Source organism: Bos taurus, chromosome 4, assembly GCF_002263795.3.
Source record: "Bos taurus isolate L1 Dominette 01449 registration number 42190680 breed Hereford chromosome 4, ARS-UCD2.0, whole genome shotgun sequence".
Taxonomy (NCBI): domain Eukaryota; kingdom Metazoa; phylum Chordata; class Mammalia; order Artiodactyla; family Bovidae; genus Bos; species Bos taurus.
In genome coordinates this window covers 116,555,098-116,571,945 of record NC_037331.1, presented here as the reverse complement: position 1 = coordinate 116,571,945, position 16,848 = coordinate 116,555,098, and the positions used below count along the sequence as shown (strand labels likewise).

General features: G+C 48.0%; 1 protein-coding gene across 5 annotated transcripts in view; it reads right to left on the bottom strand.

Annotated features, from left to right (window-relative positions):
* The window catches only part of DPP6 (dipeptidyl peptidase like 6), a 1,065,758-nt gene that overhangs the window by 327,673 nt on the left and 721,237 nt on the right, over positions 1–16,848 (bottom strand). For all 5 annotated transcript variants that reach the window (XM_024990441.2, XM_024990444.2, NM_174040.2 and 2 more), the window contains 1 exon segment: positions 16,313–16,411. In XM_024990441.2, coding sequence (XP_024846209.1) covers positions 16,313–16,411 — 99 coding nt within the window.

Genomic DNA, 16,848 nt, shown 5'->3' with positions numbered 1-16,848 from the left:
GCTGGGCTCTTACATTGCCACCTGAGGTTTGCACTGACCTCCTCCCAATCTTTTCTGGAACAAAACGCTGTGAATTCATTTATTTCACTCTACGCATTCATTTAACTAACACTTCCTGGGCACCACACGAGGTGCAGGGGAGATACAGCCCTGATAATCAAGCAAATAAAAATAACCGATGCTTCATTAGTTAACATTTACACCGTGTCTTATGTTCCACACACAAGGGACAAACCACACCTGCTGTCTCTTTATGACCCTGAGTCATCTAACTAACAGGAGCTCCAGGCATCGGGCAGACACTTCATAACATTGATAAAGTGGATGGCGATGCTTTAAGCATGCTGCTTTTTTTTTAATGGGGTATAGTTGTTACAACACCATGTCAGTTTCTGCTGTACAGAAAAGTGAATCAGCTATACCAATACGTACATCAGCCATGTATCCCCTCTTTTTCGGATTTCCTTTCCATTTAGGTCACCACAGAGCACTGAGCAGAGCTCCCTGGGTTCTCCTTAGTCACCTACTTCATACAAACTCTCAATAGTGTGTGTATGTCAACCGCAGTCCCCCAATCCATCCCACGCCTCCGCGGTATCCGTACGTTTGTTCTCTAAGTCTGTGTCTATTTCTACTTAGCAGATAAGTTCATCTAAGCCATTTTCTTTCTAGATTGGCTCTGTGGTATGAGCCAATAATATAATTGGCTCTCATATATGTGGTACCTCTATGCATTAATATACAATATTTGCTTTCCATGGCTACCTACTCCAGTATTCTTGCCTGGAGAATCCCATGGACTGAGGAACCTGGTGGGCTATGGTCCATAGGGTTGCAAATAGTTGGACAGGACTGAAGCAACTTAGCACACACATATGTAAGCCGGTCTCTAGGTCCATCCACGTCTCTGCAAACGGCAGTTTCGTCCCACTGTATGGCTGAGTAACAGCCAAGGATGCTGCCTTATCTGTTTACATTGCTTCATGATCCCTGGAGACTTAGTCTCTGTTGGGTGCTATGATGGAGTCCTTGAGCTAGTACAGTTGGGAATAAATCACTTCCAGAGATTAAGTTACTACCCGGAAGGAAAGCCGTGAAAAGACACAGATTAGCAGAAGATCTGCTAAGACCATGAACAAGCAGAGAAAGGAAGCTTGCTGTATTTTGCTTTGGAGCCCCAAGTTGCAACCCCCTTGCCTATGACTGGGGCATTCCACAGTACCTGGAATAAATATCGAACGGTCAGCGGTGTTACTTTAAAACTTAAGTGCTCATATAAAAATTAGAGAATGACCTTGCTCCCTGGTCCTATTCATTTTCCCTGTTCATCAAGTAGATGAGGCAGGTGGAGGGAAAAGGGGAAAGCGGAGGACTCCTTGTTCTTTCTCTAAACTGGGAAGAGGGAGGAGGGTTCAGGATGGGGAACACATGTATACCTGTGGCAGATTCATTTTGATATATGGGAAAACCAATACAATATTGTACAGTTAAAATAAAATTAAAAATAAATAAAAATTAAAAAAAAAAAGAATGTAAAAATCTCTGGGGATCCTGGTACTAAGACTTGAGTTAGAAGTTTGACTATAACTTGAAACACTAACACAAGGATCATCCAGATTGCTTCACGGCAACAGATTCCTCCAGTCTTTCCCACTGCCATGGCAGGTACCAACAGTGTGACATTTTTTGTTTTTCTCTGTCAAATAAAATCTTATCCCAAGAAGAGGGATAAGTTCAATGTCAAAAATAAATAAATAAATAAACTCTGTCGAGCGCTGATTCAAAGGAGGGAGGAGTCAAAGATTCTGAGTGAATCTGAAGCTTTAACAGCAGAGGAAGATGATGTGAAGAGTAAAGGAGACCATGGGTTTGCCTGAGAGTCAAGCTGAAATGGAAAGCTCCTTTTAGCCTTTAATACATTGCATCCCCTCTTAGGCACTTAAGGACTTACTCCAGCCCTGTCCATGCGGTTCGGGCATCAGGCAGAAAGGCTTTTACTAGCTTACAGAAGAGCTCGGAGAGGCACTGATGCGGTCATTGTTTCCCATGTCCATTAGCTGATGAACGAGCAGACTCTAATTTGCAATCCATTTGTTTGTTCAGCCTGACTTATTTGGGGCTCTTAATGCCAAATTAAGTTTTAAAAACCCAATAATTTGGTTTAAGGATGAACACCAACCTAGGCATTTTGTCTTTAGTAAAAACCTATTTTCCTGTGAGGAGTCACGGAGAAGAAAGTTGGAAAAGAAAACATCCCACGAAAGGCTGGTATTAATATTACATTATATTGATATTTATCCCCCAGATTTCACGAAAAAGGTGCCTTCTCATGAGCTGGCCACGGCATCTCCTCTGCATGTAGTTTGTATTTACTCACAGGAAGGTTGCCTGGGTCTCACTTCCGAGGCAATTTGAACAAGGTACCAAAGGGCTAAAACGACTTCTAAGATGCACTTCTGATCTCCGGCTATCGCTCTACAATCCACGGGACCAGAGGGGAGACTGGGACAGCGAATGGCAGGGTCTGTATACACTTGCCCTTTAAAAATTCCTGATGTGGGACTTATCAACCCCCAAGTAGACAGCCTGGACTCCCTGCATATTTGCCAGTAAACTGCCAGATAAAAAACAAAACTCTGTCCTAAAAATAATCATCCAGCAACACTATTCTTGTGAGGTTTACCTGTTTGTTTTGTAGGCATTTGCCTGTGCAGATCACAGCTATCTTAAGGCAAGTATCTGGTGCCAAGAGGTGCTTGAGCTGAGGCTGAGAAGCCAACAGAGAAAAGAAGTCCAACGGCAAAAGGAAGCAAATTACCTGGTGGAGGAAGCAGAGCTCACAGGCCGCCTGGCCGCCCCATGGGGCCTGGGGCGGGGCGTGTGGACTGCTGACCACCCCCAACCCCCCGCCCCCGCCCCAACCCCTTACCTAATACCTGGCACTTCTGCTGTGACTCTCAGGCTCACACGAGACCAGCAGCGAGAGGTGAGGGTGTTTGAACTTAGGGAACACACTGGAGCTTCACAGACACGTCCAGACTCCCACTGTCCATAAGGATTCAGTGCCCTCGCATTTAACGAACACCCTTTCCACTGAATTCGGGGCACGTTCTCAGAAGGCATTTTCAGTGTTCAGTCAGACAGAACCCTTAAAAAGACCAGCTCTGTCACGTGTACGCTGTGTGGCCCGGGACAAGTGACCGGACCTCTCTGGTCCCAGGAAGCTTTACCTGCCACCCTGGCGTTACTAGGAAGCATTCTGCTACTGTGTAATTTCTGAGGTTTGTTCTACTTCCCTCATGTATTTGGGGGGGATGAAAGCCCCATCCAAGGATCTCATCTGGGAAAAACTAACAAAGCGAAGTCGCTTGGCTGTTCCTGGCTTTGTAAAGGGCAGGGGTCCCAGAAATGTGTCTTTTCTTTGGAAAAAAACTCCTTAGTTTGACTTTCTAGCTGTTGCTGAGAAAGGCTGCCTGGCACCCAAGGCAGGACCTCGGAAAGGAGGGTGCCTAGCAAGCTAGAGTCTTCTGCATAATGACCCTGAGTAAACGAGTTGTTTGGTGTTTCCTCTGGAAGAGGAGACTGTGCAGGAGCCCAGGATGCTCAGAGAACTAAAGGGCCTGAACACGGAAGAAACCCCATGACCCAAGAGACGGCCCTGCCGGGAGCGATGGTCTGAACACGGAAGAGAAGCCTATGACCCAGGAGACAGCCCCGCTGGGAGCGATGGTCTGAACATGGAAGAGAAGCCTATGGCCCAAGAGACGGCCCCACCGGGAGCGATGGGGGTCAGTCTGAGAAGAAGCCAGAAAATGAAGCCACTGAAAAGGCCCCCGAACTGCTCATAGGACCCGAGTTCACCTACATGCTTCTGGGTGACCCCACGCAGCTGGAAGACTTCCTGTGGAGCTGGTGACACCCCATGGCCCCTCATGGGGTGGCTTTGAGTGACTCGTGGAAACAGAGCATATTAAGGACTTAGCACATTTTGCATGTAATTAATAAATGACAAGGACAGAAATTATGTCGTCATTGTTGTTCAGTCGCTAAGTCGAGTCTGACTCTTTGCAACCCCATGGACTGCAGCACGCCCTTCCCTGCCCTTCACCATTTCCTGGAATTTGCTGAGACTCATGTCTATTGAGTCGGTGATGCCATCCAACCATCTCATCCTCTGTCACCCCCTTCTCCCCCTGCCCTCAATCTTTCCCAGCAACATAAGCGAGGTGAACAAATCTAGAATCAGGAGCCTCTTTACCATCTATTAGATTCTCCCTATTAAAGCAGGAAAATAGAAACACCTACGTCATTATCATCATACACATACATGTGATTTCTTTCAATGGCAAGAGTTACCACAGATAAAGAACCTGGTTATCATTCCATCAACCAGAAATTCATTTACCCAGAGTCCTGGGCCATGAATGCTTGACTTGCCCAACTGCTAAGTCATCATTCAGTCAAGTCATATTCACAGAAACTCTGTCACATGCCAGACACTCTGCTCCATGAGGGAAACAGGACAACCACAACAACACACTCACAGCCCCAAGAAGCGTGCTTTCCAGGGTGAGGCAGCGCTTGCGCTGAGTCACTCAGTCATGCCCGACTCTTTGCGATCCCGTGGACTGTGGCCCACCAGGCTCCTCTGTCCTTGGAGACTTTCCAGACAAGGATACTGGAGTGGGCTGCCATGCCCTCCTCCAGGGGAATCTTCCTGACCCAGGACTCGAGCCCAAGGTAAGGCAGAGATGGAAGCAAACAGCTGAATGCAAATTAGATGCACCGTGGGGCCCAGGGTTGAAGGGCCACTGGAGAGTACACTCAGTCATGGACCAGATCAACTGATTCACTCCTCTGGAGAGTACACTCAGTCATGGACCAGATCAACTGATTCAGTCCACTGGAGAGTACACTCAGTCACGGACGAGATCAACTGATTCATTTTATATTAATTAAGAAGGTGATCAATGTTTGAAAAGATGTCAATGATAATTAATTAGCCTCTAGTAGACTGATGAGGGTAAGGACTTGGGATAATTTAATTGAGACAATAAATGATAACGTCAGTGCTGGTATGAGGGTCACTGCATTTCAAGGATGTAGAATTGCTAATTAATAGAACTTTCCGGTTTGCTTTAAAAAGACCATTCTAGACTCAGAGGAATATCACCCCTGGGTTCAACAGCTGCAGTAAAGTGGGGCTTACGGAACTTCACAGGTCGCTTAATTTGCATGAAAGTAAAATAAAACAAGGCTGGTTAGTCCCGGTTTGTGGGCTGTGGGACTTGACATCCCACTACTAGGCAGACCACCCGCCCTGCACCCTGGTCTGGTTTACAGGCGGGCCTTCAGCGGTGACACGCGGTACCTCAGGGCATGCCCTGAGTGCTGGGGGTGGGGGGAGATGTTCAGGAGAAGCCCCCTAGTCAGGCCTGGAGCCCTGGGACAGCCACAGAACATTCTGAAAACTGTCTTTCCACCTCACTGAGGATGCAACATAACACGTAACTCTCACTTGAGATCTCTTTTCTCAAGATAAAAATGTGCATGCCTGTGTATGTGTGTGTGTGTGTGTGTGCACGTGCACGCGTGTGTGTTTTCATATATCCAAATAAAGCCTGTCTCTCTGTGATGCAAAGAAACAAAGTTGAAATAGGATTTCACTCTTTGCTTCTGCCAAGGGTCTTCATTCAATTCAACGAAACAGAGGCTGGATCTAAATTTCCCAGGGAAGAAGCACTTGCCAACTGAAAAGTGAGGAAAAGATTAAGAAGGTGCCTCTCTCTGCTGGCACCGTGTTGGCCTGCCTAAGCCTGAAGAGATGCAACTCCTCAAAGCAGGAATTACTACCAGCAGAAGGGCCCCCCTCAGACAGAGGACCAAACGCAATGAGCGTGATGTCCACATAGCATTCAGGGCCTCCAAAGGGAGGAGCCAGGCTTGTTCCCCTCTCTGCCCCAATCACTCCTTTAGCTGCTAGTGAAGCAGGTCCAGCCTTGCAGATGGGGACCCCAAGACTGGGGACCCTAAGACGATAATCCAGGTGATGCTCGGATGGAACTCTGAGTTCAGCAAAGAACAACTGCTTCTCCTTGGGAAAAGCCAGAGATAATTTATTTTGGATCAAGCCATAAAGAGTGAATGAGGACTTCTGAAGCACAGAAGTATTGAATAAAAGCACTTTCATATGCACAGAGACAGAGAAAAACAGAGAAAAAAACTAAGTTATTGAATGTAGCTATTGTTCTCATTCATTGCTATTATTGCTTCTACTGCCCTGGGCACTGACTGCTGCGGCCTTTGGAATGCTTCCTGCAGGTATTCATAACTCCAAAGGACACTAGGCAGATAATCATTTTAGCTCTCACACTGGAAGTGTGGGCGTTGCATTAAGAAGAAGGCAGGACGATGCAGACGGGGGGCTGCTGAAAGCACCTCAGTCTGAGGATACATCCGGGAGCACTGGTGGGAACAAGCTTCACTGCGCTGAGACAGTCTGCGGCATAGCTGGCCTCACGCCAGACAACTGGGTTTCTCTTCCCCTGAGCAAGGGGAGATCTCGAAAACTGTTCAATAATTGGGGTTTTACCCAAACGTGTACTCTAATCGTATTTCATCTGTTTCTCATGGGCTTTAATCAGGCAGTGATGCTCTTCAACGTGCATTCTATGTAATGACTTCAAACGATAACTATATACTTCTCTCCTCTAGTACCGAGCCATGAAAGAACATTTTCACTTTTTGAGACCTGACCTCTCTGGGCATTCCTCTGCAGTGACTGCTGGCTGACGGGTACAGGTGGCACCAAACAATCCTTAGGGGAACTTTTTGACTCTGCAATTCTAAAGACTTAATAGTTTCAATTGAAAAATGTAGCTTTTGAAAAGCAGCGGAAATACCCAAACCTTTATAAACTGGAATCCCTCCTTCATCCCCCCCACCCCCTGAGCTTTAGAAAAAGAAATGCATCTGGTCTTTCAGAATAACAATAGAGAAGAGGAGAAAGTAAATATGGAAATCAGGCTGCTTTGAGCTTTGTGAACTATCTCAATTTTATCTTCTAAAACATATACTTTCCCAGGATCAACCAGCCAGCTGATATTTCCCGACATTCAAAGGAAGTAATTTTCTCCAATTTTACAGTCTCTCTCGTATCGCATCTGAGAGACAGGGAGGGCTCTTCCCTCACGGCGCCTGGATGAATGGAAATGAGAAACAACAAACAGCGGAGGGGCTCCGGAGCCAGCAGCCGCCTCGGGCTTTCGCCATGTTCCACTCAAGTCCAGAGAGCGGGCGGACTGGGAGGCCAGGCCTTGCCTGGAGCTGGCAGACAAGCCGATCCAGCCCCGGCAGCAGTTTCTGCCAACTAGCCCTGGGCCCGGCTGCGTCCTGAAGACGCTGGGCAGGGAGGGCGGGTCCCCTGACGGGTGTGGGTGCCTCGGCTTGCTCAGGCCACAGGCTGCAGGCTCGTCAGCCGGTTGCCAAGGTTCAGCCCAGGCTGCCTTCCTAAGAGGGAATCTGCAACAGCAAATATGCTTCCTGAGAAGGTGTGTCATCCAGGAGTCCCTCGGGGTGCTGTGGCTTCAGGCTACCTGTGCAGAGCGGCCGACCCCACAAATACAGAGGGAGACTGTTTTCCTGTTGCTGGCAAGTGTGATGAACAGAAAGACAAAGCTGTCTGCATCACCGACTCAATGGCCATGAATTTGAGCAAACTCCGGGAAACAGTGGGGGACAGGGGAGCCTGGTGTGCTACAGTCCACGGGGTCGCAAAGGGTCGGACACGACTTAATGACTGGATAGCAGCAGCAGATACAAATATCACCCCCTGTTTTGGGAATTAGGCTTCCCCCCATTACAGTCTGAAACAGGGTTAGTAACCTCAGATATGCAGATGACACAACCCTGTGGCAGAAAGTGGAGAACTAAAGAGCCTCTTGATGAAAGTGAAAGAGGAGAGTGAAAAAGTTGGCTTAAAACTCAACATTCAGAAAACAAGATCGTGGCATCCAGTCCCATCACTTCATGGCAAACAGATGGGGAAACAATGGAAACAGTGACAGACTTTATGTTTTTTTGAGGGGGGCTCCAAAATCACTGCGGATGGTGACTGCAGCCTTGAAATTAAAAGACCCTTTCTCCTTGGAAGAAAGCTATGACAAACCTAGGCATGTTAAAAAGCAGAGACATTACTTTAGCAACAAAGGTCCATCTAGTCAAAGCTATGGTTTTTCCAGTGGTCATGTATGGATCTGAGAGTTCGACTATAAAGAAAGCTGAGTGCCGAAGAATTGATGCTTTTGAACTGTGGTGTTGGAGAAGACTCTTGAGAGTCCCTTGGACTGCAAGGAGATCCAACCAGTTAATCCTAAAGGAAATCAGTCCTGAATATTCATTGGATGGACTGTTGCTGAAGCTGAAACTCCAATACTTTGGCTACCTGATGTGAAGAACTGACTCGTTGGAAAAGACCCTGATGTTGGGAAAGATTGAAGGCGGGAGGAGAAGGGGTCGACAGAGGATGAGATGGTTGGATGGCATCACTGACTCGATGGACATGAGTTTGAGCAAGCTCTGAGAGTTGGTGATGGACAGGGAGGCATAGTGTGCTGTAGTCCATGGGGTTGCAAAGAGTCGGACACGACTGAGTGACTGAACTGAACTGAACTGATCTGCCACATAAAGCAGTCTGATGAAGGGCAACGAAACCCAACCCACTGTATGAGAGACTTACAGTAAATGTACTCCTGGGGCACGTGTGGGTATGCGGCCGCCGGGGGGCCGTTTCTCACCGCTGTGCCCTCCACCTGCCATCACAAGGCGGCCGAGCACCAGCTCTCTGGCACCCTCTTCTCCCAGGTCTTCTCTGATGCCGCCTCCTCGGGCCCCTTCTGCCTGGGAGAGCGTGAGCAGCTCCCATGTGATGTGCACTTCCCACGTCTCCACGTGGCTCCCACTCCTCACGGAGCTTCAGGCCCTGTTCTCAGCACTTAAAGCACATTCCACAGAGTTCTCTCTCATCAGCTTCTGCTCTGCACTCATCTAACCACAGGAGCTGACTCCAGCCAGGCAGAGACTGCGCTCGCTAACCAAGGCCCACCTCGAGGTATCCCGGGCCTATCTTCCCACTCCCACGTCTGCGCACCAGAACATCTTATTCATGCACGGTTCACCGTGGCTTTTGACATCTGTCACCCTGTCTGCACTCACAGCTGAAACTTCCACTCTCTGCAGACTGACTGAATTAAATCACCTTATATTCATTGGAAGGACTGATGCTGAAGCTGAAACTCCATTATTTTGGTCACCTGATTCGAAGAGCTGACTCATTGGAAAAGACCTTGATGCTGGGAAAGATTGAAGGCGGGAGGAGAACGGGTCAACAGAGGATGAGATGGTTGGATGGCATCACCGACTTGATGGACATGAGTTTGAGCAAGCTCCAGGAGTTGGTGATGGACAAGGAGGCCGAGCATGCTGCAGTCCATGGGGTCGCAGAGTCAGACACAACTGGGCGACTGAACTGAACTGACGTACTGAGAGCCTATTGAGACATTAACACGTTCATGGAAATAGACATTTATTTACATTGAAATATGTTTATGATAATGTGTTATAAAGTTTCCCCCATGTAGTAAACATGGTCAGCATTGTCCCACCAATTACATCTAAGAGGATAAATGTGGAAATGTAATTTTATTACAGGGGATTTATTTTTATCCTTTAAAATAGCATTCTCTGTTTTCTACTTTAGTACAATAACTATGTAACTCAGGTATAATAAAAATTTTGATACAACACACACACCTAAGCTCTCACGGTGCAGTTTCACCACTCTCTACCCTTCAGTTCCAACAGAGCACACTCGACCCCTCTGTTTCTCTGAATGGAACCCTTTCTCACTGGCCACCACCCCCTCCCAAGAGCCTGCATCACCTGGTCCAATGTTGTCCCCCTCTGGGCTCCTGGGTGGGTCTTCCCTGTGGCTGCTCACTGTCGATGGGGTATCCCAGGTAGGGTTCTGCCCGGGGCCTCTGTGGCTGCTGCTCCATGTGGGACATGTGGGACCCCCTCCCTCAGACAGCCTACTCGAAGGGTTCCCACGGTCAGACGTCTGCTTAAACCAACTTCATCAGAAAGAACTTCCAACCATTCCACGTAAAGTGGCAGATCCATAAGTTTCCTTATCTTTAAAAGTCAGTTGTTTAAGTCCCAAACGGGAAAATGTTCCAGAAGGGCCAGCAGATGGCCACAGACTGGGTACTTTACTAAAGATTCCAGACATCGAAAGGTAGAAACAATAGCAGTCCACCCAGCCATGTAATGATTCCCGCCTTGAACCAGAGCCCTGGCCTGAGGGGCCACTGAGGAGCACGGCGCCTGGTCCGCCTTGAACCTGAGCCCTGGCCTGAGGGGCCACTGAGGAGCACGGCGCCTGGTCCGCCTTGAACCAGAGCCCTGGCCTGAGGGGCCACTGAGGAGCATGGGGCCTGGTCCTGCCTGACGCCACGCCTGTCTCCAGTCCTGCATCCTTTACATGAACTGAGACAAAAAGGCCGATGTCAGCCAGGAGTGTCTGAGGATAAGCCGGACACCGTGTATCCTGAAGGCAGAGCTGGCAGAAGTTCTTGATGGATTAGATATGAAGTACACGAAAAAGAGTGGAGACAACGATGACTCCAAGTCTTTCAGCCTGTTCTGCCAGAAGAACAAATTTCTCATCAACTGATTTGGGAGTGGCTGTGGATGGGACTTCCCAGGTGGCGCTAGGGGTAAAGAAGCTGGCTGCCAATGTAGGAGACATAAGAGATGGGGGTTCCATCCCTGGGTTGGGAAGATCCCCTGGAGGAGGAAATGGCAACCCACTCTAGTACTCTTACCTGGAGACAGACAGAGGAGCCTGGTGGGCTACAGTCCATGGGGCTGCACAGAGTCGGACAGGACTGAAGCAACTTAGCACGTGGATGGTGCGGCCGCTTTTTTTTTTGCTGAGGAGTGGGTGAACTCATATTTGGTGATATTAAAGTTAGGGTTGTATGTCTGTGAGACATCTGAGAACTTTAGGGGAGAGGTCTGGTCTGGAGAATAAGTTAGGGGTCATCAGTAGGCGGAGAATATTTTAAGTCATGAGACTAGATGAAAACTCGGAGGGGGTGAGTGTAGACACCGAAAGAGAAGGGGAAGACTGAGACCCAGGCCCACCAACATCAGAAGTCAGAAACAGCAGCTCAGGAGGCAGAGACTAAACCAAGAGAAGGTGACGGCACGGAGGTCGAGTGAGAGAGCTGGTGCAGGCGGAGGGAGGGGTGGGTTGTGTCAGATGCTGCTGACGGGCAGACTGAGCAGAGGTCTGGGATGCGATGGTGGACTCTAGCAACCTGGAGGCTCCTGGTGACCTCGACAAGAGAAGGGGCAGGGAGTCGTACGGGTGAAAGCCTAACCAGAGTGGGCTTAGCAAGAGCTGGAGGAGTACCTGGGGACGATACAGGGGCACCCGTTTCCAGCTGCGAAGAGGAACAAGAAATCGGGCAGCGCCTGGCGGGGAAGGTGGAGCCCAGCTGAGCCTTCCGCGTGTTTTTGGAGACCCAAGCAGCAGTATATCTGCTTGATGATGTGAATAATCTAACACAGAGATGAAACACCGACATTGAGAGAAGAAAGGAGATATGTGCTGCAGTCATTCCTCAAGTAAGCGAGGCACATTCACCCCTAACTTCTGGGGGCTGAGCAGACAGGTCACACTGCGGTTTCAGGCTGGGGGAGGCGCAGAGCGCATGGCAGGTGCAGACACTGGCGGGTAAGGAGGTGAGATGGTGGGAGTATTCTTTTTCTTTCTCCTGGTAGGTTTGGATGGGAAGTAGAATGGGAAGAAGGTTTGGAGGGGTAAGGAAAGAGAAGAAGGTCTGAAACGATTTATCATCTAGGAGCTGGAAAGAATGAGTAGACAAGGAGAGCCCAGGAAGATGGATCCATGGAGGTAAGCAGACTTAAGCGTCTGAAGTAACCTAAGAGCGCATCACAGAGGCCACCTCATATCACAGCATCCCAGCACAGCACAGTCAGAGGTACAGAAGGCTGAGAAGTCCAGTGTGGTCACTTATAAAAGACAGAAGAGTTTATTCAACTAAGCAAATGTGTGAGACCACACCCTGGGTAATTGCAGGAAGCACAGGCCTCTTCCTTTGCAGGTGGGAGTTTGAGTGAACTCAGATGTTGCCAGCTATACTGTTCCATACATCTCAATGGGCTGCTGCTGCTAAGTCGCTTCAGTCCTGTCCGACTCTGTGCGACCCCATAGACGGCAGCCCATCAGGCTCCCCTGTCCCTGGGATTCTCCAGGCAAGAACACTGGAGTGGGTTGCTGTTTCCTTAGCTGCAACAAATACCTGAGGGAGGTGTACAAGGGCTTTAGGACACGGGAGAACTAGAAGGCTGTTACACCAATCATTTTCAGAAAAGGTAGATCAAAAAAGTGTCCCCAGGATGACAGGGGGTGAGGAGAAATGTAACTCCAATTCATTTTTTCCCTGATAAATAAAATGTATTAGTTCTACATGATTAACTCCAATATTAAACTGAAGATAATACGTTTGTTAACTTTAATGGTTAATGTTCACTAAAAATGTCAAGTCTCTTTCTTGGGGAATTGCACCATTTTTCTTGATCACTTGTGTTCTGTTATTTCAACATAGGCACCATGGGAATAAGGAGTCCTAAAATAGAGAAGTTAAGGAATGGCAATAATTCTGAAATACTCATAACCTACAGTCTTGGTTAAACACACAATGTAGCCAGGGAGGTTGAAGAGACTGACTGCAGACTTTGGTTCTATACAATGTAGCTATTTACAGACACCAGTGCAGCTGTTTATAGGTTTGAATCTGAATTTTGCTACTTATTAACCATGTGATATTGATCAAGTCATTTAAACACAGTTGGCTCAGCTTCCTCATCTGTAAAATGTGAATAACGGTGTGTGTGTGTGCGCCAAGTCCCTCAGTCGTGTCCGACTCTTTGCAACCCCATGGACTGCAGCCCGCCAGGCTCCTCTGTCCATGGGATTCTCCAGGCAAGAGTACTGGAGTGGGCTGCCATCCCCTCCTCCAGGAAACCTTCCTGACCCAGGGATTGAACCCACGTCTCTTATGTCTCCTGGATTGGCATGTGGGTTCCTTACCACTAGTGCCCCCCGGGAAGGCCAAGTGAATAATGGTAATTGTGAGAATTCATTGATTTAAAGTGTGCAAAGCACTTAGCCCAGAACTTAAGATATGGGAAGCCCCCAGTAGATGATGGTGATGATGATGGTGGTGATATGCTGATGATAATAATGATGGTGATGTGATGATGGTGGTGGTGGTGGTGCTGATGTTGACAGCAAGGAAGAAGAAGGGGAGGAAGTGCAGACAGAGGAGAAAGGAGGAAGAAGAGGAGAAGAATGAGGCTGTTGTAGTGATGATGGTGGTAGATGGTGGTGGTGGTGGTGGTGACTCCAAGTCACCCGGAGGGAAACTGTTCCATGGGCAAAAGCATGTCTTTCTGGGGGTCCAGCAACTTGCCTGCCACATTGCAGACACTCGCTGCTGCTGCTGCTGCTGCTCCTGCTAAGTCGCTTCAGTCGTGTCCAACTCTGTGCGACCCCATAGACGGCAGCCCATCAGGCTTCCCCGTCCCTGGGATTCTCCAGTCAAGAACACTGGAGTGGGTTGCCATTTCCTTCTCCAATGCATGAAAGTGAAAAGCAAAAGTGAAGTTGCTCAATCGTGTCCAACTCTTCACGATCCCATGGACTGCAGCCCACCAGGCTCCTCCATCCATGGGATTTTCCAGGTGAGGGTACTGCAGTGGGTTGCCATTGCCTTCTCCGTGTAGACACTCAATAAACAGTAATTAAATGGATTAATGTTCTGATCATTTCTAAAGCTCATCTCAGCTCCACGACAATCCACAATCCTACGAAATGTAGGATTCTTTCCCTGGGTTTTCACATTTAGACTTGTAAGGTTAAAAAATGAATGAATTCTTTATGGCATTTGTAAAACTCACAGTGTAAGGCACAGTTAGTCACCACAAAGTCACTTCATTCACTTTAAGCTACTGCATCTTCAAGGAGCAGGAAGAAAGAGACTGATCAGGAAGAGGAATCAGTGAAAGGAGGAGGGGGCAGCTAGAAAATAGGGTTGGGGGAGGAAACAGTTATGTTCCCTTAGATTTCTGGTGGTGCCTGGTCTCTGGGGAGACCTGACTACTTGGTTATCCCACAACAAAACTTCACACTGGGCCTACAATTACAAAGAAAGACTCCTCTTACAAAAGCTCCTGGACATAAAAGGCATGTTTCTTTGAACCACAGGTCATCTTATGAGTAGATTTAACCTGCTGGGCATTTTCTGCTGGGCACAAGGCCACTTCCTGACTTCTTGTATTAACTCCCAACTTTGTGGATAGAGTGAAATTTTGGCCAGAAAGCCAGCACATCTCAGGACCAGCTCCATGCCTCTGTAGCATAAATTAGTTCATGAAAGACCAACGCCTCATAACAGCAACCACCGCAGGTTCCTATAGAAACTTGGGTGCCCTTGAGTCTCCAGATCTCTGCCTACACTTTTTACATTGTCTGCATAGGAAATGCTGAGGCAGGCTGAGCCGGAGGGCATGGACACTCTATTCTAAAGGCTTGCCTATATTATTTGAGCACTCATGGGGTCTTGGCAGGGCCCCCCTCCGATTGCCTCTGAACCCTGTACCTTTGAGACCGAGTGTATGCACCATCTTTGAAACTCCTTCTCGGGAAGAACGAGGAAATCACATCCTTGCTGCATGTTGTGTCACGACTGCCATTGGTCGCTGTTTGTCTCCCGAATGATGCTGTGCTCCTTAAGACAGTCATCATCTTTTATTCCCAAGGTCTGGCCCAGAGCATGCGATCAGTGCTCAATCCTTCCTCTGCGATGGGTATACACAAGCAGGAAGCCGATGCCAAGTCCCCTCAGCACCAAAGGTAAAAGTATTTCGTCCAACAACAAAGACCTTGGCTCCATCAATGATTTGGATTTCCGTGTGTGCCTCCCACTGGTATTCACAGCACGCTGCTCTCATTTCTTCCCAACTGCCTCTTATAAAATACATTCCCTCTGAGATTCAGCCACTCCTTTCATTTTTAAATAAGCAAATCTAAGAACCAGAAATTAATACGGAAGCCGCAGTGAAGGACAAAGGAGAAGCTACTGCCCAGTGGGAGACGGAAGGCAAAGAGTCATCGCTGGTTGCTTTTCGACAGTTCGGAAAGCATAAATGGCATTTCAGAGGAGCTTGACAGCGAGAAAATAGGACACAGTGTCATTCAACAAAGTATCGGTGGAAAGAGCACAAAATGGGGAGGAAGTTAGGAGACAGGCTCCCAGCTTCAGCTGTGTCACTAACTAGCTCTATGACCTCAGAGAGGTCACTCAACCTCTCTCGGCCTCATTTACCATAAAAGCCAGGCTGTGAACTAGACCTCTAGTATTCCACTACAAAGGTTCTCTGCCCCGAGGATCAGTTTTCAAGTGCATCCCATGGAGGCTAAGACGAAATGAAAACAGTATCTGTGGAGATAACTGGAGAGGTTCTAGGACCAGACTGTGCAAGAGGGATGCAGAGAAGCCTGCAGAGGATGGGGGAGCAGTCACTTACATCTTTTTCCCCCAGGACTGCAGTATAGAATTATTTCAGACCCAACTAAAGGAAATAGACTATTTTGAACCAACAAATGTAAACAAACTGCCTTTCACCTCCAGGTCTATATTGCTTTGTGGTTTAAAAAAAAAAATCCCCAAACAAGAAAACAAGATTTCATCTAGACTAAAACTCGAGAGGAAGATTAAGTTATCCGCATGTGGGCACTGAACTCCACTGTTCCCTTCACTAGGTAGCATTCTAGAAGAATCCTTTCAGTTCCTTTTGGTGCCTGGACCTAGCCGGGAGTGAAAGCGAGAGGAGCACAAAAGGGAATAAAGAAATGCGGAGGAGGGAGGAAGGCTCAGCTGTGTCTCCCCCTGTCCTGTTGCTTAGCAACATCTCACGTCTGGGTCTGAGAGGCACGGATTCACGGAGGCGACACCGAAGACCCATTTCTCATGAAGGAGCAGCCTGATTTGACCAGATACACATTTTCTTAGAATGATGATGAGATGACGACCAGAGCAAGAGCTCTGTGGACCCACTTCTACAGCCAGAGAGAGACGGTGAAAGGCAGATGACAGAACCCAAGCTCTCAAAGAGGGGCAGAGAGTAGGAGCGTGAGTCCCCAGATGCACTCAGGACTCACCACTTATCCACTTAGCCTCGGGGTCGTGGATTTTGAAATCTTCACTGAAGAGGTCTTCCACAGTCACCTTCTTCTTTTGAGACAGACTGTTATCTTCCGCTAGAAAAGAGCAAGGCGCAGAGACAAAAAATTTTATTTCTTGGTTAAAAAAAAGAGGACCATAAAACATTCTGATTGCCACCCCGAAATAGTATACAGGGTTAAACATAACTTCTATACATAGTGCTGAACAAAAGCCAGGCATGCTTTTTGCTTTTATCAATACCAGGTCGCTCAGTGGTAAAAAAAAATCCGCCTGCCAATGCGGGAGACACCAGTTTGATCCCCAGGAGAAGGAAATGGCAACCCACTCCAGTATTCTTGCCTGAGAAATCCCACGGACAGAGGAGCCTGGTGGGTGGGCTACAGACCACGGGGTCACAAAAGAATTGGACGTGTCTGCAGGACTAAACAATCAGAACAAAGCTATCGAAAGCTATGGTAAAGGGACTCAGTACAGTAAAATGGCATCATTATGCCCTCTCGACCTGTAAAAC